The 26,412-nt window shown below is 39.3% G+C and overlaps 1 protein-coding gene across 7 annotated transcripts in view; it reads left to right on the plus strand.

The window, feature by feature from the left end:
• The window catches only part of Macrod2 (mono-ADP ribosylhydrolase 2), a 1,935,542-nt gene that overhangs the window by 1,806,085 nt on the left and 103,045 nt on the right, over positions 1-26,412 (plus strand). For all 7 annotated transcript variants that reach the window (XM_021155700.2, XM_029471903.1, XM_029471913.1 and 4 more), the window contains exon 13: positions 2,118-2,186. In XM_021155700.2, the coding sequence (XP_021011359.1) occupies positions 2,118-2,186 (69 nt within the window). The remainder of the gene's footprint in view (positions 1-2,117; positions 2,187-26,412) is intronic.

Below are 26,412 nucleotides of genomic sequence, written 5' to 3' on the forward strand. Positions count from 1 at the left end.
TGGTGAAAACCCATTCTAGACAGAGGGAACTGAGAATAAATTAACTTCAAGATGGATGGGGATGGAGAGAGGGGTGTGACTGGGGCAGAGTGGGCTCAGTCAAGTGTGAGATCTGGTAAGAAATCACAGGCCCAGAGTCTATCTCCAGCATGTGGTTTGACTTTACTACAGAGAGAATTTATTGGAACATTTTATCCATTGGAATAAATGATCTATGTATTAATGAACTCATTTTCCCCGGGAGTAAACATGGATCAAAAAGGTAGAGTTAGATGGTGTCTACAGGTGCCATGACAGAAGATTCTGGAAATACAGACCAAAAGACTGAAATATGGCACATTCTAGAAATAAGAACCAACAGGGTATGCAAGCTGAAAGGCTGGGCAGGGCACATGGGGGAAAGAGGAATCCCATGTAAGTCATAGGAGTTTAGCTTCAGTGTCTCAGAGGACAACAGTACCACTTAACTGCTCCATGGAAGACATTTTGTTGAAAAAGTTAATCGTTTAGTTTTTGCATCAATACATTTGAAAATGTGTGCAGACAGCCATAAGGGATGTCACATTAGATAAACACGTTCATATTAGGGAGAGGTGAACACTTCAGACCAGGTTTAGGGGACACTGTGATATAAGGGATGTTTACAGCCTGGGACTAAAAGGAGAGTCAGTGAGAAGACTATGAAATTGTCAAAGGCAAGGAATTGGGATGCCATTGCATCTACATTCCTGTCAAAAAAGGCAGAGGCAGCCACTACAATAATATGTCCTGAAAAGAAAAGGAACTGGGCTGGGAAATATTACTGAGAAGTCAAGTCAGATGGACAGGAAGAAAGGAACTTGAACATGATGCTCTATGGAAGCATGCTATCTGAGAGGGAGGCTGAGGCAGGAAAATGGCAAGTTCAAGACCTGTTGGGGCTGTCTTGAACAAAGGAAGGAGGCCAGCATCTTAGAGGAGAGAGTCAGGAAGACTACTGGGAAAGCATGCACGACTTATACAGGACTTCAGAAGTGAAGGCACAGAAGGTAGCGACAATAACTTTCTTCAGGCAGTTTTGCTCTAAAGGGAGATGAAAACCGGAATGTGCTGTGACTTAAGGGAAGGTTAACAGTTGGTGCCTTTTGTTTAAGTCAAAGCCAGTTGATGTCTAATGAAAGCAAGTGGCCCACCTCACCCCCTTACCTACCTTCCAGAGATGTTATTCTGTGTTCCAATAGAGATTCAACCTTAAAGTAACAACCATATGAAATGGACAAATGATATGCTAGAAAGTAAGAAAATGTCCTTGAATTGAGTATTTTATCTTTAAGTCTGTGACTGAATAACTGTAAGAAAATGTGTATATTGTCTTACCAGTTGTCCGATGACTTTACTATGTTCCTGCATCCTAATTTTACATTTTTCCTGCTAGAGGCTAATTACCTAACACTGTGGAGACCAAACATGAATCAAATCCCCACGGTTCTGATGAGCCCAGTAAGAGAGATCAGCTCTGAATGGCCTTAATTGGTACTATGAGGTGGACAGAGTCCTCCCTGTCCTTGGTCTCCATTCTATAACCTGGTGACATGATATCCCTGCATATCTCTGGGTGCCTTGTTCTGAGTGGTCCCTTTCTCCTGGACTACACTGCTGACAGCCACAGAGCCACTGGTGAGCTGGCCAGCCAAGTGAATTGGCAGCCTTTAGGCGTGTTGAGCTGAGCAAAAGCAAACTATAAAAATCACACACATCGAAGCACTTTGTAGAGACCTGCATGAGTACACGTTACTACATACCACAAATCAGAAACTGTATTCCATTCTCTGAGAATTGTGGAGGAAGCAAAATACTACTGGGCATGTTGGCAAACTACAGCCAACAAACAAGCCTTGCCCAGAGTTCATTGGCCTCTGTCTTATGTGAAGATGTATGCTTCATTACATATATATATATATATATATATGTAATATATATATATATATTAAAAAATGCATTACAACCCTCTGCTCCTGTAAGACCATTCGGTGTGTGAAGGACACTGACACCTTCATAGGCCAGTGGTGAGGGAGCCGTAGGGAAGGAAAAGCCACAGCCTGAAGTACTAAGCCTGAGGCATTCTTTCTGTTTTATAGATGGTGTCAACACCACCCCTGTGCCCAGTCCAGCTTTGGAAGACAAAGCTGAAGTCCACAAAGATGAAGGTACGCGTCCACATCTAAACTTCACAGGTCCTTAAAAGTAAACCATGCAGGGTTCGTTTATGCAGGAAACTAATGCAGCGAAAGTCTCTATTTTGAACACAAGGATCCCACCCACTCTGCTCCATGCCATATCGAGCCTCTTCAGAATTTATATATACATTTACATTTGTTCCTCTAAAAATAATGTTCGTAAAAATAAGAGCAGGCACAGAGAAAGTGTGGTTAGAGAAAAAAAAATGTTTATCTGAAACTCAAGAATTTGTCGATTCTGCTGTTTGTAACTAACTATTCCTAGGCATAAGTTTGAAAGCATGGCGTTGAGGACCACCTACCAGAGGCCCATGGCTTAAGGGAGAAATGTTTGAAAGGCATCCATACAAATCAACCTGAGGCAAGGCCACATTTCTCTGGACTATCCCTAAGAAGAAACTAATAATAATTAGGAGAAATTTTAACCAGTATAGAGATAAGTGCCACAAAACAGGGATGCAAATGCTTTCAAAAATATTAAAGGGAAATAAGATGGGTCATTTCCTCCTCTCCCTCCTGATTGGTGGGTAACTCTTCCCATTAGAAATAATATTTGATATCTGCCAGACTAGACTATTATGTTTGACCAAGTGGGTATCTTGTACAGCATATCATCTACATAGAACTTACATATGTACTTCCAATCTAATTCTTCAATCTGACCTGATACAAAAGCAGGCATACACCGCCGTGAAGACTCACTAGTCTTTTAATCTGCCGAGGAAATCAAAATAGTCTTGGAATTTTAGTACTCAATGGCATATATAATTCCATGTCCTATTTCCTGGTGAGTCTTTGTTTTAATACATGTAGTTGAGGGCAGTTGATAAGAGTATAAATAATTGGGTTATATGCTTGGGGCTTACTCCTAGTTCTGCTCCCAGTTACATAGCTAACCTTTGACAGATAATTAAAGAAGTGAACAAATGATTAGCAAGGAAATACATGCTGAACTTCTTGGTACTTCAGTTTTCCCTTCTGTAATGAGGGCAAGAGTAATGTCTATCTTCGGGCTGGGAGCAGGAAACAGTGGATCAAAGCACTTTCTGTGGACGATGAGGAGCTGAGGTCAGATTCCAAGCATCTAAGCCAGTGGCAGTGGCTCATGCCTGTAACCATAGCACTCAGGAGTCTGAGGCAAGAAGATTAAAAGGTCAAGGTCAGAATCATCTATAACTGCAAATTTGAGGCCAGTCTAGGGCTAGAGGAAACTGTCTCAAAAACTAGAAAATGATGAAAAAACAAAACCAAACAAAAGCTCCCTAAGTCCCAATGACCTATATATAAACACCCCCGAGATCCTAGGACTGAGATTGAGGGTAACAGATCACTAGGCTTGCTGCCTGCCAGGTGAGCTCCAGATTAGTCGAGAAACCCTGTCTCAAGAAAATAATCCAGAGAATGAGATAGGAGAGTGCTCCATGACATCCACCTGTGCACATACATATCACACAGACACACAGACACACACATGTACACATATACGCGCTCCGGATAATATCTACCTCACAAAATATCACAGCACAGGTTAGTTTCCTTGCAGTTTCTCTGGCTTTCATATAGAACAGACTTTTGAGACCAAGACAGATTATTAGAAAGTGACTTGTTTATCTCAGAGAGAGAGAGGGGGAGAGAGAGAGAGAGAGAGAGAGAGAGAGAGAGAGAGAGAGAGAGAGAGAGAGAGAGAGAGAGAGAGGAGGTTCCAGTGAACTCTCAGAAGAGATTGGTTCCAAATCACATTATGAAGATGAACCATAATGCAAGAGGATCCTGCCATAGATTCTGGTTGCTGGCTATCCTGGGAAGGGATGTGTGTGGTTTTGAGGAAAACAGTTCCTTTCTATTAGAGTAATTGTAGAAGCCAGAAATGGATGACATATGCAGGTACCTGGGAAAATAACTGTTCCTTCCCAGATCTGACTGGACCAACAGTGTCAAGGATACTGCTGTCATCTTGAATGATCCCCTTTTTTGTTTATTGCCAATTTTCAACTTTCCTTCATCCTATATAGGCCTATGTTCAGATATCTCTTATTTCAAAAATACTTGACACACCTAAAAATGTAATTCATATCAGAGTTCCTGAGAAACTAAGTCATTTTACAGAGATAGAAGATGGTACTTATTTTTAAACAAAAACCAAAAACCAAAACCAAAAACAACCCAGAAAAAACAAAAAGGATGTTTCATTTGTTAAGCTTATCATAAAACTGTAAAGGCATCTTGAGTTTGAACGACAGAGTGTAAGAAGTATGAGCGAGGAACAGTCTAATTTGAATGCTTCAAGCTGAGATTTCTTGCTGTTGAGTTGTTTAGCTGGGAGACATCACACCTTCATAAAACACGCTGCTTGTGATATTCTTGATGCTTTTAGGATCTCACACCGTTAATTGCTCATGCAAGGATCAATTATTTTTCAGAATACTTTTAGGATTTTTTTTCTTAAAATAAGACTTTTAATGGTGTTAACTCCATCAAAGAATTGTCATGTATCACAAACGTATGAGACTAAATATGAAGATTTAGGAGATTTTGTAGGAATTAAATTGTTAATTTCCATTAACTTTTTTATTTAGAAAACAAGTTTTGTGATCTATGTTAGTGTGTAATCTGGTTTAAATTAACCACATAAAGTAAATCACATAGGATGAGGATTTTGCCTCTATCTCCTGAAATAGCATTCATAGAAGGGCACTGTTTTTTTTTTTTTTAAAATGGATTATCCGTTCAGACTCAGTCGCTGATGCTTGCCAAGCTGTCATCACGATTGACAGATGCACAGTTTAGAATTAAGAAAAAAGAATTTTCCATTGAAATCATCCAAGATTGAGGTCAAGTTGAGGTTAAAAGGAAGTCATAAGTGTTCAGGATTCATTTCAAATCTTTTCTGTTATTAGCGTTCATGCAGAAATATCTGTCCTTAGTGACACCAGGGCTATTTCGGAACTCCACAGTCACAAGATCACTTATAGAAATGCTTATGACACTCTCCACTGTAAGTGGCAGAATATTTTCTGCTGATCAAAGGTCCTAAAGGAGCCCTGTTCTCTTGACTTTTTGGAGACTTCACTCCCAGAGGAGCATCTTTGTCAGGTCTTGGAATTGCTCCTGGTCTGGAATAGCCAGACTCTTGCTCCAGGGTGATACCCATGATGTTTGTGCCCAGCTCAGTTGTTTACAGTGCTGCTTGTCAGTTGGCTGGGTTTATATTTGTTAAGATTTTAGTCTATACTGGAAATTAGCATCTTCTAGAATATAGGAGTTGAAAACAAGCAAGCAAAATGAGGTGGCTATCTTTATTCCTGAAACAGAAGGGTTGTTTTGTTTTGTTTTGTTTTGTTTTGTTTTGTTTTATTTGTTTGTTTGCTTTTTTTTAACCAAACAGTTATGTGAAAGTTGAAAAAAAATTCAAGAAGTGTTAGAACCTAAGCATAGTCTACACTAGTGATTCTCTTACTGTAGACATACTTCCCACTGGGAACCAAGTCTGGGTGTTCTTACCACTTACCCCACGTAAATATGGACTGTGTAATTACTGTAGCAAGGCAAAACTGCTTAAAGATCACAGTAGGCTGTAGTCTCTACACCAAGAAAGACACCTGTTCCCAGTAAGTCCTTATGGCTGCTGAGTGGGCAGGACGTGAGCTGAGAGGCTAAGGGATGAAGAGGTGGGATATGCTAATGAACCGTTCATCCACACAGGGTAGGTTTGAGAGCCAGGACTGAGATGAAATGAGCTTCGAGATAAAGTTGGCCCTGGGAAATAGGTATCCGTGGCCTTTGATAGGCACTCTGAGATTATTTGCAAAATCAATTGAACGTGAACTTATCTGCTGAGAAATTGTCCCTTTACTGTTATGGATGCTCTTTCTTTTGTAAAACAGATTTTATACTTTACATTTTGAAAAACAAATTCTATTTGAGTTAGCGAACATGCAAGCAATCAGATGCAAGTCCATAAAACACAGGAGTCAAATGCAGTAATAAAGAATGCACTGGTTGAGACTTCTGAAGAGCCTAGGTTATTGTTAAATGTATAGTTGTCTCATTAGGTCAGGGGCACTCTCTCTTCTAGCTGTCGCCATGTTTTTCATGTCATCCTCACCCACTGCCAAGACACCTTACTGGGGAGCGGCTGGGGGCTATGCTGTGCAAACACATCCAGACTCACCTGCCTTATTATTTAATCAGTACCTAATTTGAATTTGAAGGTCAACTAGACCAAATCATAGGCTCATTAATATTAAAACCAAAATCAATTAATACCCAGGTGCACACCCGAGCTGTGTCCCTTTGGAACTCCATGAAAGTCACACTAATGCTGTTTGGCATTTATGAGGTAGGATGGCACCTGAGAAAGAAATTCTAAATCCTTAATCTAGTTTCAGACCTCATGGAGGTCAAAATGACTGGAGAAAAAGTAAAAGAAAAAGGGAAAGGAGAAGGAAAAAAGATAAAGGAAAAGGAAGGGAAAAAGAAAGAAAGCTGGAGGGAGATCAGCTAGGGTAACAGAGCCAAATAAGAACGGTGAGGTCGTGTTGAGAAGGTTGAGTGTAAAAGATGATTATTGGTGGTGCCATTATCACGGGTAGACTACCCAGCCATGCCAGCTCAAAATTGCTCTATTTCTCTCTTCCTTACCTAAATAGCTGCAGTAAGTAAAACATTGTGCCACCTAGGAAATTGCCTTACTCTCCACCTTAATATGAACTTTCTTAGTCCTTTTCCTGCCCTTACTAACCACCATCCCCTCCTGAGGGCTTCATCCCGATACCCATCACAGCAGAAGCAAATCTGTACCCTCCTCCAGGTCAGCATGTATAGAGGGTCTGAATGCGCATCAGTGCCTCTCAGATGCCCACTCTTGGACTGTCAGTCTTACTAAACATGGCTGGAAGGTGGCTGCCCTCTGGTCCTTCAGTGAAGGGGAAGGAACGGCGCAAACAACACCTGCCACCACTGCTTTATTTGTGCCTACAGTTTGTGGCCCTGTTTCTCAATAGGGAGCTCAGGCAAAAGGAGAAGAAGTGGGGACACTATGTTAATGTGACCCCCACAGGTGATACCTAAGTGAGCTTGCAGCATTTGTCTTTGTTTATAGAAAGGGCATGCATTCCTTTTAGAACATTGTTCCTACAGGAAAGGATGAAAACTAAGAGCATAAAATGATTTCCCCTTCAAGGATTAAATTGCAAACATTTTTTAAAAGTCTATTCTGTTGCTTCATTTAACAAAGGACCATGAATATTCTCTTGTGTCTTTAAATATGCCTCAGAGGCATATGACATTCTATCATCTGGTGTCCCACCATTTACACTGTCAGAGCCCTAACATTGAATTATTCAGTTGTTTACAGTTTTCTCCATTGTATGTGGCTCCATGCATGTGGCTTGTGGATTTTAGATGGTGTGTGTGTGTGTGTGTGTGTGTGTGGTGTATATGATCAGTTCTTCATCATAAATTTATGATCCTTTGGTGATTTACTAGGGAAACAGTTAAAATATCTTCCTTGTTTGTATATATTTTCTTATTTTTAAAAGCAAGACATAATTACTATATAAATAAGGAAAAGAAGAGAAAAATATAACCTACAATTTGAAGTCTGAAAAATTAGCATTTGTAAAATACTGATAAATAAACCTGAGATATTTTTCTCTGCATCCACGTACACTTATTAAGTTTTATTTCTTAGGCTATTCTACAATACATATCTGTTTGAAATTACCATTTAAACATGAACGTGGATTTGAAATTCCACTCCGATTTTTGATCCCTTAACTTTTTGTACCTTTATTTCCTAATAAATAAGCCCACTGTACTCACCTAATCTCCACTTTAATTGCTTCTTGGTTCTGTGTTACATTTTGAACAGGCCACAAACATTCCTTACCTCTCGTAAATATTAGATTATTTCTGCAAGAAAATGCTAATGAATAAAAAAATGTTTTGGTTTTTCAGTAACTTATGTAGTTACTTTTAAATGTATGTTCTTTGTAGCAAATTCAAACAATGCAAAGACAATGAATAATATAAAAAGCAATCTATTTACCCTGATATAATTAATATTTGCATTGGAGAACATTCTTTTGTATATCTCTGAATATTACAAATACACAATATTATATTAACAAAGTATACTACATAACATATAAAATATGATTTTAATGTAATTTTCTTTTGTTATGTATTTATTACCTACCAATTATTTTCAATGTAAAGGAAAAAAAAAACCCTAACCATTTAATCTTGGTTTTCAGTTTTCCAGGTCTAAATTTCATTTGTATATTGACTAAATGGTGTGATCACTGGCATGTTATTAAGTCTCTCTCTACCTCAACATCACCATATATTAAATAATAATGATAGCAGCACCTGTGTTATATAATACTATAATACTAGCATCCCACCCATCTGGAAAGTGAGACATTTTAACTATCATTAAATAAATGTTTGTTCATTTATAAACATTGTATTATATTCTCCATTTATTTTTGAATATCAGTTTGTTATGAGCAGCAAACTTTCATGAAAATCACTCTCAGTCTCTCTCTCTCTGTAGATCTAATTCATCCACTTTAAAGCCCAAATCATGGCTCATAGTTCAGCTGTATTATAATTTATTCAGCGATTCTCCTATGATGAGCAAGCACTTTCTTTCCATTTTATTGCCATACAAACAATGTTGCAATGGCTGCTCTTGCCCATAGATTGTCATATGCTGGTGCTTTTATTTGTATGGGAAAGATTCCAGGAATGTGAACAGTGCTTTCCGGAGTATGTGTTTTAATAGACATTGCCAAAAGGCTCTGCCTCTAAAGGCTGTAAGAAGCCATATTTCCATCAGCAATTGCTGTTTTGTTCTTTCTAACCTTTTCCAGCTGAATGGGTATAAAGCAACATGTCTTTGCTGTTTTTAAACACTAGTATTATCTCAACTTTTCAGGTAATAGATCCAGGACATTGAAAAAAAAAAAAAAAAAAAAACAGAATTTGAAAACCAAGCCTGCCTGAATCCAAATTCTATCTGCTATTCTGTCCCTCAAACCCAGCTTTGGGAGCCAGGAGGGGGCCTTCCTTCCTGATGGAGCAAGAGGCAAAGGGTGAGGAACAGGACGGGAGAGGAAGGGCAACCCAGGAACACTATTTCACGAGCAAAGTGCACAGAGCTCTGAAATAAGGCATCAGGGAGAAAGAGCAGTTTGCAGCTAGCTAACTAACTCGTTCCTCATTAAGACCCTGACACTATCGTGGTGTGAAAGTTATGATGGCATAGAGCATTCAGATCTGCTCCTCACAAGCAGACAGCCCAAGTCTTTTGCGTCATATTCAGGCTTCCTGTGCCTCCAGGTGTACCATTCTCTTCCTGTTACTTCCCCAGTGCATCATAGGCAGAAGTCTATGTGTTTGAGTTGTTCAGCATTCTGTAAAAACCCTGACTCCATTGTAAAGCCCACAGTCGGTCGCTATCCCACCCCTTCCTCCTCTCCCTTCGCTCTCCCTCCTTCCTTCCATTGTAGATTTTCTGCGCAAACATTTCAATGACAGCAGTTATCAACACACATATTTACCTTTCTCTGCTTCTTCCTGCCTCATTCCTCAATGCTAAACTACCCTGCTTCCTGTGCATTTGCTTATTGAACTTCAAAAACCCATGTTGCTCTGTCAATGTTAGACGTGCATGGCACGTCTAACCTACCTGGATATACATTGCATAAGAGTAGGCTTCAGACTTCATTGCTCAGATGCCCGCTACCAAGGCCCACACAGAGCAGTCAGTCACCAATGCTTATTTAATTTAAACAAGGAAAAGGAAATGATTGTACAATTCTGGTGATGAAACTCCAAGTGTTTCTTAGAGAATTTAATTGAGAACCATACATCAGAAGAGATACTTCCTATTAACTTTATAAATACGGGTGAAAAAATATCTGATTTTTTTCCTCAAGAGAATGAGCTGAGTGAAGACATAAAAACAGAATCTGCCACAGAGAGCGGGCAGTGCACAGCTCCTTTCACGGTGCTGTCCTGAAATATTGTTACTATTATTAAAGTATCTAATAGGAGAAGTTGTTTTTAATGACTATCTGATTTCTGAAACAAATTTTATTTTTCCTTCTTTCTCTTTCTTACTTTGTTTCTTTGTTTCTTCCTTCATTCCTTTTTGATTTATACTTCTTATTTATTTTTTATTCACTTTACATCCCAATGCCAGACACCATCTCCTCTCAGCCCACCCCTTTCCAAGCCCCTCCGGAAACCCTCCCCTCCCCTTCTCCTCTGAGTAGGGAGAGACAGCCCATGAGTACAGATCTACCCGGGGACATCAAGTCACTGAAAGACTAGGCACATCCTCTCCCACTGAGGCCAGACAAGGAAGCCCAGTTAGTGGAACAGGATCCACAGGCAATCAACAGAGTCAGGGACTCTAGCTGTTGGGGGCCTCCCAGGAAGAACAAGCAGCCCATCTGCCACACATGTCCAGCTCGTGTGGACTCCTTAGCTGGTGGTTCAGTCTCTGGGATTCTCCAAAGGCCCAGGCTAGTTAACTCTGTTGATCTTCAACACAACAAGGCAAATTACTGCCTAAGAATGGGATTCCAGATAGAGACAATGACTGTTTCAAATGGCAAGGCTTCCCCATCGAAAGCTCCATGAGAAGCAGTACTAGACTGAGTTTACATCTGCTTTGAGGATGAGTTGTTCGCTGAGGAGATCCTCACACTGTCAGTATTAACCATCAAACGTACCATACACAGGACCATATATGTAGGCCCTGGCTAAACCCAGTGAGTCACAAACAGCAATGCAAAAAGACATTACAGGAAAGTGGCTTCTTGGTAAGGGCTATTGTTCATGGGAGATAGAGGAAATAAGAGAGGCTGAGATGAGAGTGAAATCAAATATTGTATCATTTAGCACATCACAACATGTATCATTTACTTATATGAAGTTCTTAAAAAGGAAGTTAAAGGGTAAAACAAAATGATTCTTAATATTTTATAACTTCAAAGCTTTGAAGTTAGATCCATAAAACACTTCCATTCACATTGATTAGACTACGGTGAAGAAGAGTAAAGGGCCCATGATGTCTTTATTGTGAATATTACCATGATATCACATGTGTATTTTAAAAAAGGAAGGTTAGGCCATTCGTTTTGAAGTGAGGCAAAATGTTACCTGCCTGCTTCTTCCACACCTGATTTAACTGGAGAGAAGAGGGTGACATTCTTCACTCTCCTTCATTTGGGTGGTTTACTAAAGAGGTTGTGGGATTTGAAAGAGACCCTAATAAGAGGCACAGCATGTAGGACACCAGGAGGGTCCTAGTTAAACATATCTGGATGTCAACTCATTTCTCACTAAGTTCAAGAATTCATCCGCAGAGTAGAGGACCTGCCTCATATAATGGTCTTGTTGGTGCTAAGTCTGGTCCCTTGAAGCCTCCGCATTCTACTAAAGTTTACTTGGTTATCTGATGCTTCTCAGCACAAGATTTGCTTAGGGCTGTCAATGTGTTGAGTAGAATTAGCCAGACCATCAAACAGTGTTTGGTCTTGATGGGAGGCACCCAGCCTCCTCACCAAGGTGCCATGTTAGGATCGAGAAGTGTGAAAGGTAACAAGCCACACGCATCTCTGTTTGTTTGCAGACTCAGGTGCTCTTACACCCTAAAGGAGAATAAAGTAGACATGTTTAAAGTTTTTGATCTTAGTTGGCACATAATAATTATAAGCAGTTATGGTTCACAGCATTTTGGAACATGTGTATATCACATAATTATATGGCCACAAACAAAATAAACATTTTTCTTCTTTTGCTATCCTGGTTTTTATGGTGATGAGCCTCCCATCTTGTGTCCTAGCACTTGTATACTAGGCAAGCCGTGCACCTTTGCACCACAGCTCCTAGGAGAGGTGGTATTCCTGTTAAATACAGAATATCTGTTCATTTAGGCACGTCTGTTTGCCTGTGAGATATTTTTAGAGTAGGCCTCACACATGATTCTTTATTGAACTCAAACATTGGTGTGTGAGGTAAAAATCAATACTGTACTGACAGTGTGTTCTAGGAGGATCTAGAGTTCATTTTAAAACACAGACACTAAATTCCTTTTGGTGGTGAATTTGTACACACTACTTGCTATGGGTGAGACTAGTTGTTTAGATTTAGTTCATAGTGAGGGGTTTCTAATATGCTTTTCAAAATCTTTGGTTACATATATTCAAAATAGTTTAACTTTGATTATATGCTATTATGCCAAAAGTATGTTTATTTAATATTCATTAATTGTTAAATGGGAAACCAATATAATAACTTTACATTTATTAGCATTTATTATTTTCTTTACTAATTATCGTTGTTATAATATAGTAGTTAATTCAGCTACGTACTCCCTTGGATCATATTCTAAAGACCTAGGGAATGATATTTGAAACAAAATCTATCCTACACTAGGATATAAAGATTATCAATAGAGCTAGGATGTCTTTGTCTAACACAATGGTTTTATTCTAAATTTAAGTTCAAATGAATCTCAATTTATATAAGAAACTTTGTGATTCTTTTCTAATTTAGTGATGTAGGTTTTAAATTCCTTTAGACAAAATCTTTCAGTCTTTTGGAATTGCAATTTATTTGTGATTGAAATCACTGTATCTGTGTGACCTTGGTGACTATCTTAACTTGAGCCTCAGTTTTCTTTTGTGTAAAATATAAATAAGAATACTTATATAACATCCATAGATTTAATCAGCAAAGAATCAAAAATACTTGGGAAAAATGCCTCTTCACTGAACATGTACAGATTTTCCCCATGCCAATTTTCCTAAGCACTACAGTAGGGCAACTCTGTACGTAGATATGATTTGAAGTAAATGATAAGATGTGTTTACACTCCCTGAAAATGCTGCACTATTGTAAAGGAGTTGACCATTCACAAATTGTCAACCCAAAATCATCCTCCTCCAAGTGTTGAGAAAGGACATCACCACTACTGAAATGCTATGGAACTATTACAAGTATTAATGCCAGCACAAAGGACCACACTAGGACTAAGATTTATCTATCCACAAAATAAAGTACATAATGATGTTTCTGTCTACAAATTAAGATCATATCTCTCCTATTAAAAATGCTTGACTCCTTAAAGTATACTTTTTGCTATCCTTAGAGCCTAATCGTATCTGACTTATCACTTTCTTGTTAATTAGTGTGAAAATTTTGCTTGGAAGAACTCTTTAGAACAGTCCTAGGAGAGGCTGTGTTTTTTGCTAACCTGGATAAATACAGAACACCTGCCAACTGCTATCAGTCTGTTTTCTATGAAATACCCACCAAAGGAGCTTTGAGATTCTCAAACATTGTGTCTATTAAATTCAAACACTGTACATATTGAATTCAACCATTTTAGTGTTTGAATAAAAAAAATCAAGACTGTACTTAGAGGATCTTTGAGGAGGTGCTAGGGTTAATTTTGAGGTGATATATTCTTGTAGGTACATGTGGTAGAACTCTGCTAAAAACTTGACATTTCATAAGGAGACACACAACACACAAGGTCATGTTTTGATTAGACAAAAACATCAGGAAATACACACACACACACACACTCATATATATGTACATACATACATATCTGTGCATATATATGCAGATATATATGAATGAATGCATATATGTGTGTGCATACACACATATATGTGTATATACACATATTTATATTCTTTATGCATGATATATTTGTTAAATTCAGAGTCCACATGACACTGATCTTGCTTAGACATCCTCATGCCTAAAGATTATAGCATCCTTGAAGATGCTGGTAGATGTTCCTTAGTAAGAGAGTTCAGGAGTCAATTAGAACCTTTGGAAACTACAAAGTTAGGCAGTTTCGATGGCACTGCACTTCTCAGAACCCTTAGCATGTAACATGAATTGAGAATCTCAGAGAAAATTATGTATGTAACATTTGCTATGTTAAGTAATCAAACCCAATTATGAAATATTTTATGTATCATTTTTACTTTTATGGTAGAACATGATTATTGAGCATCCCAAAACATCATTGGTCAGCAACCCAGAAAATCAAAGATTATTGCTTAAAGTTTTTATTTTGTGATGTCATAGTATTATGATACAAAATAAGCAAAGGTACAAATTACTTTTGAAATGGTGGTTTTGAATTTATCCTCATTCAGTGGTGCTGGGGAACAATTCACAGGTGTTTCAGGAAGAGATTTTTCTGGTCCTAGCTCTCAATAATAGATGTGCACAGCATAAATGTGTTGCTGTCTCCTAAAGGTGTTTGATTTTCTTTTCTGCCACGTGTGTGTTTCTTTGGCATTGTGAGCAGGTACAGTGTGTGCACTTTGGTGTGTGGGCTTCTAGCGACATGAGGTGGATGTCAGGCGTCTTTCTCCAATACTTTCCACCTTTATTTTTTGAGGCAGGGTTTCTTACTGAACCTGAAAAGCATCAGTTTGCCTAGGCCAGCAGGCTAGTCAGTTTTGGGATGTATCTTTCTCCCTTCCACCATAACAGCACCATCCCAGGCTTTTACATATATTCTTGGGATACAAATTCATGTCCTTGTGCTTACACGACAGGCACATTACCAACCGTGCCATCTCCCCAGCCCAGGTCTCTCGGTTTTATTGTGACATTTGTTTGCACTTATTTATGGGGTGCTGTATGATAATTTAATACACATACATAATACTAATAATCAAATTCTGTAGCAAGCACTTCCATTTCCTTATTCCTCTACCATTAATCATCTCCATTTGTTAGCCACTTTAATGCTCTCCTAATGATTTTGAATACATCATAGATCATTATAACCAAATGTTACCGTACTATGAGCCCAAAAATAATTCCTCCTACGTGTCATTGGTGTCTTCTTCTGACTTTTTCTTTTCTTTCTCTCTCTGGTTCTCTGAATCTGTGAATATCATTCCTCAAGTTTATTTTCTGAGATAAATCCTTAGTGAAATACTTTAAAGCCATTTGCAAAGACAACATTTCTTAGTAATCATTGGAAGCACTTAATAGTAAATTTGTCTTCCTGTTTCATTTGGTCATAAGCCCAAAGTGAAGTGGAAAAGCAAACTGCTTGTTTTTCTCAGGTGGAAGGGACAGACAGGGCAGTGGCAGTCCTATAAAGTGTGTGTGTGTATGTGTGTGTGTGTGTGTGTGTGTGTGTGTGTATTCCCATATACATGCATGCTGCAAATAATGTACAAATCGTGTTTTGTTATCTTGTCTTGAGACCTTTGTTTTATATGGGGAAAGGCATCTTGACCTATGGATTATCATTCTCAAAAACATAAAAATAAAAGTCTAGAAGCAGGAAGCTCCTTCCACTTCAGCTTTCATACACACCCAAGGATGTTGTCCTTGGCAACCACATCCTTCCTTGACATGCTGTGAAACAGAGTCAGCTACTCCTCTCCAAGCATGTCTGCATTCTAGACACATAAAGAAACAGATACATCTGTCAGCCTCGACTTCACACTAGTCACTTAGGGTCTGAAGATAACTCTGAGCTCCAGGTCTTGACTTTCCCTGACTTTCCTACCTTCTGCCTTCTGCTATACGGAACTTCCTTCCAAAACAGAAGTACTAGTATATACTTGTCTAGAGAAGTTGAATACACAATGTAACTATCTAACAGAGATGTTTACCAGGGTCAGTAGGAGGAACACCAGATCAACCTAGGGGTATGGGCTGGAATATTGCTTCAACCCTATGTCTTTTAAACATTCTGTGTCCATGGTAGAATCCCCTCGGGAATTTTTTCCAGAGCAACCCCCAAAGTTAACAAAAATCATCAATATTATTCTCTGTACAGTGTCACCTTAATTTACAAATAAATTCTGCCATTTACACTAAGACCTTTCTCTCCACTCTGTAGACTCCTTCTAACCCAACAATCTCTCCTTTTCATAAAGCACAAAGAAATCTGACATCTGCTTGTGGTGCATATGGTAACCATATGTCCTAGGTTTTTTAGTGTGGTTCTAACTGGAAAGATTCTATCTTCTTATCAGACCATATAACATGATTTCTGAAAGGGAAAAAAATAGCTTCCTCCTAAGTAGAGGGTACCATTCTTTAGGAAACTATATTTGAATGTTGTCACACAAACATTTTGCCGGATTTTCAGGAGAAAAATAAAGGCAGTATTTAAAAAATTATAATTGTATTACTTTCCCTTAACCTCAAAACATCTCTGCTCTCATACCATGCTATTGTCCTAACTCAAAACTTTATTTTGAAGTTCTTCTGCAGGAATGAAATTATTGTGTCCTAAGTGTTTTACAAGCAGGTCCTTATTGAGTATACTTGAGGGGGAAAGTCCCTCCAAACAGCATCTTACTTAGTTCTTTCAGTAACTTTTTGAGGTAGAGTATGGACTGGTTAATGTCAGGTGCTATACTACAAAGGCCAAAAAAAGAATATTTTTTTTTACTACAAGTAAAATCCATAATGAAGGGACATTATGTTCCAGGAAGTTATTCAGAGATTCAGATTAATTGAGGCCCCTGATTTTTAACCAATGATCTCCAGAACTATCTTGAGTCTTGACAGACACCCAGTGAGCATTGGAAAAGGAGGTTTTTATAGGCAATCTTGAGAGTAGGACTTGTATCTACACCTTTCCCATCAGCCAGGATTCGGTCATGTGAGCCATATAGACCTTATAAGTGGCCTGAGTTTCTGAGTCTCCAAGTGCTTCTTTCTTCCTGTGATGCTAGAAGAAGGGTCATGGACTTGGTGAACACATATTAAGTCTGTTTCAGAGCTGAGTGGTGGTATAGTTTTTGCTCTACTACAAATGCTTGAGTAGGGTGGGGTGACACAGTCACATTTGACTTGAAGGCTAAAGAATAGATTGAAAAGAGATTAAGGTGAGAAAAATATGAAGCCAGTTTTGTTTCAGTTGAGATTTCCTTTTTCTTTAGTCATTGATCTGCCCTGAATTAAGAAACACACATAGACACTCCTTCCTCTTCCTTTTTCCCTCCCTCCCCTCCTCTATGTCTGTGATCCCCATCACCAAACAATCATATGTTTAGATTTTTACCTGCTCTGGGTTTATAGCAGACCCATTCTTCCCTTTTATTGTGTTTTAATTATTTGCATTGTTTTCTTGTCCCACAATTATATTCAAGTCACTTCCCTCAGCAGTGCTACATGTGACAAAGGATCATACTCTTTATGTAAGCTAATAAATGAAGTTTGGACAGAACTGAAGCCACACCAAGTCCTGGCACATGGTATCTACTCACTATGGGACATATGTTGTTGTATGCTGTCATGAGTAGTTTCACATACTAACATGTTGAACAGACAGCTATTTTCAACAAGTCTAAGGAAAGTATGTAGATTTGAACCCTATTTAAACCACATGACTGTATATAGGTCAAAGCTCATGGAAACTTTTTTCTTATTTCAAAATAAATAAATAAAAATGTGACAGCTCCTAAGGCCCAGTACTACTACTGGTCAGTAAGAAGGTCAGAGCACACTCCTTGAATTCCTTTAAACATATTCCCTTGAAGAATATGTGAGCACCAACTGTGAATGGTGGCCCAGTGTCTAGGCCAGGTTTTTCTAGCTGTGGAAGCATATTATCCAAAGAACTAAAAATAAGGACTTACACAGATTTGAAAATGTAGCAAGGAGATTTTATTTTAAAGTAAACAAAACTGGGTGGTTTTAATCCCTACACTTGGGAGACAGAGGGGGGGGGGTGGATCTCTGTGACTTCTAAGCCAACCTGGTCTACAGACAGGACAGTCTGTAGTTCCAGGACAGTCAGGGCTACACAGAAAAAGCCTGCCTCAAAAAACAAACAAACAAACAAACAAAAACAGCAAATCAAATAGTTCAGCTCAGAGAGAAATGCATTGCAGGGAAACAGCTGGCCATGTGAATAAGGAAGAAGTCAGAAGCCCTGGTTACAGTTTTCTTTATGGAGTCTAGCAGAAGGAGGGGCTGGGTTCTAAAAGGCATGGATTATTTGATGGGTTTCTATTTTGGTTGATAGATTACATCATATTTTTTATTTCATCTATATGCATCCCTACACCTGATTTTTAATCATATGTATGCCATTATGCTCAGGTGTAAGATAGTGAATATGGGAGTCTCCCTAAAAGTTCAAATGACACAGTTTGCCTTATTGTGTATGCATGCCAAACCACTTCACCCCAAACCAGACTGGCCCTTCTGTTTTTCATATCTGAATACATTTGGAGTATATTTGAATAGTAACTGTCTAAATTTGATTGTTGCTAAGGGCAATGAAACTTATGCTGTTGTTTAAACAGCAGTATATTCATAGCAGGTGGAAGGGCCTGTGGATGGGGTACATTGTTCAGGAATGGGGTGTGTGTGTGTGTGTGTGTGTGTGTGTGTGTGTGTGTGTGTGTTACATATTGGTATAGGCAAAGGAGATAAGCTGCCTGGTACATTATTAAAAAGAGGGGGATGTGCACAACCCAATCCAAACAGAGTGCAGGTGCTTACCTACCTTGACAACTGTTCCCTGTAAGATGTTGTATGGCATTGAGACACTTATCAGTTCTCTGCTCTCCTCTGACGCTCTCACAATTCTGTCTGTCCACTTGTACCAGAGCCTTAGTTGGCATGTTTTATGCGTGTCCCGTTTCCACTAAACCTAAATCTGAGTCTTATACACTTGATAACTCACACTACTCTTTGGGGGTTATCTTGTTCTTTAGTAACTCTCCCCAACGGTAACTCTGAGTTTGTAGGTCTTAGGTTTTGTTTAATTTTTGTTTGTTTGTTGGCTTGCATTTTTGCTTATGAAATAATGGCTCATATAGGACAGGCTGGTCTTGAACTTACTAAGCAATGCTGGGATGACCTTGAACTTCTGATCCTTCTGCCTTTCCTCTCTAGTTATGATATTAGAGGCATGTGACACCATGCTTAGTTTATGTAGTTTTAGGTATGGAATCCAGCCCTTCATGAATGCTAAGCAAGCACTCTACCAACCAAGCCACATCCTTATCCCCTGTTTTGTGGTTTGGGGCTATAGAGTGAGCAATTTGCTTTGCTGAGAATCAAACTCAAGACCCTGTGTGTGTTAAGCAGTCATTATACAGTTTTCTCTCTAACATCCACCTTCACAGTAACTTAAGTTTCATCAGGAGAAAGATAGTATTTATGTTGGCTCTCAATTGATCCTTGGTGATTAGTGCACAATCTGGTTTACAAAAAGCTACCAATTAAAATTTGTTGGAGTGTGTTACAGCCACCAACCATCAGATTTTTATTTGGCCTTAACTGTTAGTAAGATGTAATGTAATTAAAAAGTACAGTTCTTGCCCTTCAAGGACTTTACAGTCTAGATGAAAAACTAAAGGAACGTTTGAGAAATGCCAAATAAAAACACTTATCGTCAGCTAGTAATTATGGAGCCCTCATTGTACACCAGTTTCCAGTCTAAAAAAAGTTATGTACTTCAATAATTTCATCCTTGGTTCTCATCTAACTAAAATTATTAGGCCAGTTTAAAATAAGGAAAATGAACTGTGGAACAAGAATGTCCTTAGTCAGAGAGCACATATAAACTAGGTCAGACCAGCTACAGCATGGTAAGTGCTGGGAATGGAACATACTGACACCAAAAGAGAGGTATTGTGGAGGATGGCTGTCCTCAGGTTAACTCTAATGTAAGTAGAAAAAGTGAGCCATGAGCTAGAATCTGAAAGGAGCATGCAAGAGCTATTCCATCTGCGAGAAGACCACTTACAAATAGACACAAGTAGAACACCAAAGACCTATTTTATATACAATGAGCAATAGGTACAATGGACAAACTTTCTTGACCTAAATGACAGACCCAGCATCCAGCCAATCATCCGTTGCTGAGAAAGGTGCTGTGAGTGTGGAGGACTGAGAATACCAGTCTAGGATATTTGGGTCAAGACAACACAAAACAAACATTTTCTGCCATTAGATACCATTTGTATATAAAGAGTTCAGTATGCCCTGGAAAACTCTCTGGTTGTACCTTAAGTACACATATCTTCAAGCTATTCCTTTGGATACACTGCTCTATAAGCCAAAGTATATTTTCTAGTTTCTTAGAGACAATTGTTGGCTGAGCTATAGTTTCCCACACCTTATATGCTGTCTAGTTGTGGTTGGTCCTTTCTTCTTGCTCTCTGCTTCTTGGCTGCATCCCTTCAGTGTTCTTAACCTTGGAATAGTCCCAAGCAATGTGTTTCTTTCGTTGTCCCTAGTTGACTCCAGGAGAATCTTTCTATGAGATCTTCACTTTAAAACTCTTCAAGGAAGAAATAATTGCCCTGAAAACCAAGACAAGATGAAAACTTTGAGAAATGTGGATTTAGCATCTCTTCATCCCATCCCCAATACAGTAGACATCAGCTTCACGCACTAACACAGTTAGCCCAAATCCCATGTTTTCACTTTCACAATGAGACCTAACATACAACCCTAAAAGTTGTGTTGGTTCTATTTACAATAGTGCTTTAGCAGGAAAAAAATAATAAATTAAATGATCATAAATGTGTTGGAGAGTTATTCAGTCTTTACATGGTAGACTTAGGATATATTTCTCATTTTTCCCATTAGTATTTTGAACATTAGATACTGGTGGTTTGTAAGGTTACATTACCTTTTGGAGAAATTTCCAAAACCTTGGAAGTGCTACTGCAATTATTTTTAAAATACTGAAATGCCCATTTGACATTTAACAAGAAATGACTTAATTCCTCTTCTTGCATACCTTCATACCTTGTTTTCCTCACACTTTTTTAAATAAAATAATTACATCATTTTTCCTTTCCTCTTTGCTCTCTCAAAGCCCTTCCATGTATCCCCCTTGTTCCCTCTAGAAGCCACAGACTCTTTTTGTTTTTGTTATTATTGTTACATTTATAAATAAGACCTGCTTAGTCCTTTAGGATTGTTTGTATGCCCTTTTAAGAGATACAATCTCACAGCAGCTTTCCTGATCCTCTGGCTCTTATAAACATCCTGTCCCCTCTTCCATAATGTTCCCTGAGCCTTAGTTGCAGGAGCTGTGTTGGCAATGTATCAGTTAGGACTGGTAACCCTACAATAAATTCCTTATAATTTGACCATTTGTGGTTTTCTGCAATGGTTTTCTTTTTTTTTTTTTAATATTTTTATTACATATTTTCCTCAATTACATTTCCAATACTATCCCAAAAGTCCCCCATAGCGCCCCCCACTTCCCTACCCACCCATTCCCATTCTTTTGGCCCTGGCATTCCCCTATATTGGGGCATATAAAGTTTGCAAGTCCAATGGGCCTCTCTTTCCATTGATGGCCGACTAGGCCATCTTTCGATACATATGCAGCTAGAGACAAGAGCTCCAGGGTTCTGGTTAGTACATCATGTTGTTCCAACAATAGGGTTGCAGATCCCTTTAGCTCCTTGGGTACTTTCTCTAGCTTCTCCCTTGGGAGCCCTGTGATACATCCAATAGCTGACTGTGAACATCCACTCCTGTGTTTGCTAGGCCCCGGCATAGTCTCACAAGAGACAGCTATATTTGGGTCCTTTCAGCAAAATCTTGCTAGTGTATGCAATGGTGTCANCGTTTAGAAGCTGATTATGGGACGGATCCCTGGATACAGCAGTCTCTAAATGGTCCATCCTTTCATCACAGCTACGAACTTTGTCTCTGTAACTCCTTCCCTGGGTGTTTTGTTCCTGCAATGGTTTTCTTTTGTAACAAAGAGGTGTTTCTTTGATGAGGAGTGATAGCTAAACTTATCTGTGAGAATAGGAATTTAGAATGCTTTTAGGAATAATGCTGTTTATTGAAATGATAGTAATAGATATTCCTCTAAGATCTATGCCCTGGGTGGTTGGCCAGATGTCTGGCATCAGGCATGACTTTCCTCCTTTTGAGCAAGCCTTAAGTCCCATTAGAGAGCTGTTGATTACCACCAACATATGAACACTACTATTTTACCCTTAAGGTTATCTTTTACCACCATCTTAATATATCTGACATGATTGCAGAGTTCCTTGTCCCAGTGCTGTAAGCAAGTCCATTTTTCCCTTCATTTTTGTTGCTAGAGAATTTCATACACGCATCAAATGTGTTTTGATCAAATCCACCCTCATTTCCTATCCTAACATTTTTCTCTCCAAATTTCATGTGTTGTTATTTAAAAAACAACAACAACAAAAAACCAAACCAAAACAAAAAACAAAAAAACAAAAGCAAAAACCTAATGCTTTCATTTAGTGCTGTCTTTATATCCATGGGTGTCCTAGTTAGGGTTTCCATTGCTGTGAAGAAACACCATGAAAAAGGTAACTTTCATAAAAGACAATATATAATTGAGGCTGGCTTATAGGTTCAGAGGTTCAATCCATTATTATCATGGTGGAAAGTATGGCAGCATCCAGGCAGGACTGGAGCTAGAGAAACCAAAAGTTCTACATATTGATACAAAGGCACCCAGGAGAAAACTGTCTTCCTGGTAGCTAGAAGGAGGGTCTCAAAGCCCACACCAACAATGAAACACTTCCTCCTCTAACAATGCTATATCTACTCCAACAAGGCCACACCTCCCAATCTTTCCCCTCCCTTGGCCAATCATATTCAAACCTCCACATTCCACTCCCTGACCCCTGTAGGCTTTTTCAAACACATGAGTCTATGGGGGCCAAACCTAGCCATAGCTTAATGCAAAATATATTTAGTTCAACTTCAAAATTCCATTAATCTCTCATAGTAGTCTCATCAAAATTTAAAAGTCTAGAGATCAAAGGCTCTTCTGAGATTCAGGCAATCTCTTAACTGAAATCCCCTATAAAATCAAAATAAAAAAGTAGATCACATGCTTCCAACATATCATAGCGTAGGGTATATATTATCCTTCCAAAATGTCATAGTTAGCAAATATGGACCAAAGTAAGACCAAAAGCCAGCTTGTCAAACTCCAAGTCTCCATATCCAACGTCAAAGTTCTCTTCAGATCTCAAACTCCTTTCATCCTTGTTGACTGCTGTTGGCAGATCTGGCATTCAGCAGCAACAAACTTCATTTCTTGGACTGCTTCTATTCCTTGTTAGCAGCTTTCCTCAGCAGGTATCCCATGGCTCTGACATCTCTAACATCTTGAGGTATCCAAGGAAACTTCAACTTTACAGCTTCTTGATCCAATGTCTAGGATCTATACATGATCTTCTGAGCTCACCCAAAGGACTTGTGTCGCTTCTCTAGCTCTGCCTTCTGTAGCACTCTAGGCTCTGGTTGACTCCACTCCACTGTTGCTGTTGTTCTTGGAAATCATCCCACAGTACTGGCATCTCAAATTTACTGGAAACTTCCACTGCAATTAGGCTTCACCAATAACTTCTCATAGGCTCTCATCCTGGTGCCAAGCCTCAACTTCTTTGCATGACCCCTTCAGTCCTGGGCCATCAACTGCTACTGAGGCTGCACCTTTACCAATGGCTTACCCTGGCATCTCACAGGGCCAAGCCTCAACTGCTCTCCATGGCATCTTCATACAATACAAAACCAGTACCATTTGGGTGATCCTTACACATTACCAAGTCCAGCTGCAGCAACCTTGTACAACCTTGGCTCTCTGGTACACAGCCTCTTTGTTCTCCCAGAAAACACTTCCCAGAGGATTTTACCACAGTGATGCTGCTCTCTTCTTAATTATCACTAATTTCTGAGCTCTAGCTAACTAGTATCAATTGTCCCAGTTGTACCTGCTACCCTTGACTCTAAAGCCAGAGCCACATGGTGAAGCTGCTGAGTTCTGCTGCTTGCTGCAGCTGGAACATACCTCCCCTTGTTCCATTGCATTACCACAAGCTTTCATTTTTCAGCTCCTTCACTGCCTAACCTTGCCTGTTCTGGAACTTGATCTGTAGACTGACCTTGAAATCACAGACCTGCATGGCACTGTCTCCTGAATGCTTGGATTAAATAAAAAACCTAAACCTAAACCTTTCATGATTACTGTGCCTCAAGATCCAGATCAAGAACCGGTATCATCCCATGTTAATTTGACACACAATCATTTCTCCTTGTGCTCAAATGAAAGCAATAACCAGGTCATAATAATATAACTATCTGTTGTTCAACTATAAACACATAAACAAGAAGGAGTCGCATTCTTCACCAAAATATCACAAGAACAGTCTTTAGGCCACATAATAAAGTTCTTCTCCACTGAAATCTCTTGGGCCAGATCTGCAAAGTTCAAAACATCCTCAGCACTAATGTCTTCCATATTGCTACTGAGATGGCCCATTAAGCCCCGCTTTAAGCATTCTACTGCTTCCCAAATCCATATTCTTCCAAACAAAACCATCATCAGGCCTACCACAGCAATACCCTAGTCCCTGGTATCAACTTCTGTCTTAGTTAGGGTTTCCATTACTATGAAAAAAATGCCATAAACAAGGTAACTCCTATAAAAGACAGTATTTAATTAGGGCTGACTTGCTATTTCATCGTGGGAAATATGGCAGCATCCAGGCAGGTATGGGGTTGAAGGAGCCAAAAATTCTGCACCTTTATCCAAATGCACTCAGGAAAAGACTGTCTTCTAGGCAGCTAGAAAAGAGGGTCCTAAAGACTACTGGCACAGTGACGTACTTCTTCCAACAGTGTCACACCTACACCAACAAGGCCACACCTCCAAATAGTGTCACTACCTGGGCCAAGCAAGTTGAAACCACCAGAGTGGGCAAGGGACCATGTACTGAAACATGGGTAGTCTTTCATGCCCTATATTCCTGAAGAAAAAGGACTCTTCCTTCTCTGGTACTCATCAATTGCCAATAGCTCCTTAGCTAGGAAAGGGGTTTTGTGACTACCTCCCTACAATCCCATTCTTAGATTTTATCCGATTGATTTTGTACAAGTCTTGTACATGCTTCACCATACTGTGAGGTCATATCTGCAACTGCCCTGTTGTTTCTGTAAAACATTGTTTAATTGTAGTCATCTACTGCCTCTGGCTCTTTCTGCCTCTTCTTTTCAAGCTTTGGGGAAGGGAATGCTATACAGATCTTTACCTCTGATTTAGAGACAGGCACTCAGCTGTCTCTTATTCTCTTCACATTGATTTCTGTGTTCATTGCCATCTACTGAAAAAGGAAGTTTATCTGATTAGGGCTAAGAGATGCAATTATGCATGAGTATAAGACATTAGGAGTTTAATACTGTCTATAAGCAGAGTAATAGGCCCTAGGGCCAATTACCTCTCTAACCAGAAATACTTTGGCCAACAATAGTGCCATATTATGGAAGAGTGTTTAATGTAGTCTGAAAGTGTTCATTAGTGGTGAAACATCCAGGTCACTATTACACCAATGGGCATGCCTTTGCAGGCCAGTCCTTGTAGTTCATAGAATTCAAAGATGGGTAAGACCAATGATTACTTTTTCCCTCTGATAGCATGCATAGCAACTTCCATTACTATTAAAGCTAGCCAATAAGAGTTAACCCTCTAGGTCAGTAACAGTTCAGTTAACCCTCTAGGTCAGTAACAGTTCAGTTTCTCCACAGCCTATAACTAAGATATTTGCTTTCTTCTGCAAAAGAGTCTTACCATCAAGTTCAATCTAGAGAGTAAACAAGATCAGGGGCAACAGGCTGTGATGTTTGGGGTTTCTATGGGAACCCAATAACAACTCCTAAAAGAGGGAATCCATTCCTGGCATGGGCTTGTTATTTGATCACTTATGGTGTCTAGAAGGGGCACTGTTCCTTACTATAGGGTGACATCACTAAAACCCTTCCTATATATGTATTAATTTTAGGAAGTGTCTTCTGTAGTAGGCTTCTACAGACTTTTCCATGGTCTCTAGTTTTAGCTATCACTCTCCACGCTTCCCCTGTTAGCATTCTGTCTAAATTCCACCCCACAGTTACTTGACAACAGCCAGGTCGGCCTGGCCAACTATAAAAGGGGCTGCTTGCCCTCTCCTCTCTCTCTTGTTCCTTTCTTGCTCTCTTGGGCTCTTGCTCCCTTGCTCTTCCCTTCCCCTGAATCTTTCCCCCTCTCCCCATTCCCTTCCCCCCTCTCTCTCCACATGCTCATGGCCTGCCTCCTCGTCCTCCTCTTTCTTCTTCTCTCTCTCTCTTTCTCTTTCTCTCTTTCTCTTTCTCTTTCTCTCTCTGT

Source organism: Mus caroli, chromosome 2 (assembly GCF_900094665.2).
Source record: "Mus caroli chromosome 2, CAROLI_EIJ_v1.1, whole genome shotgun sequence".
Taxonomy (NCBI): domain Eukaryota; kingdom Metazoa; phylum Chordata; class Mammalia; order Rodentia; family Muridae; genus Mus; species Mus caroli.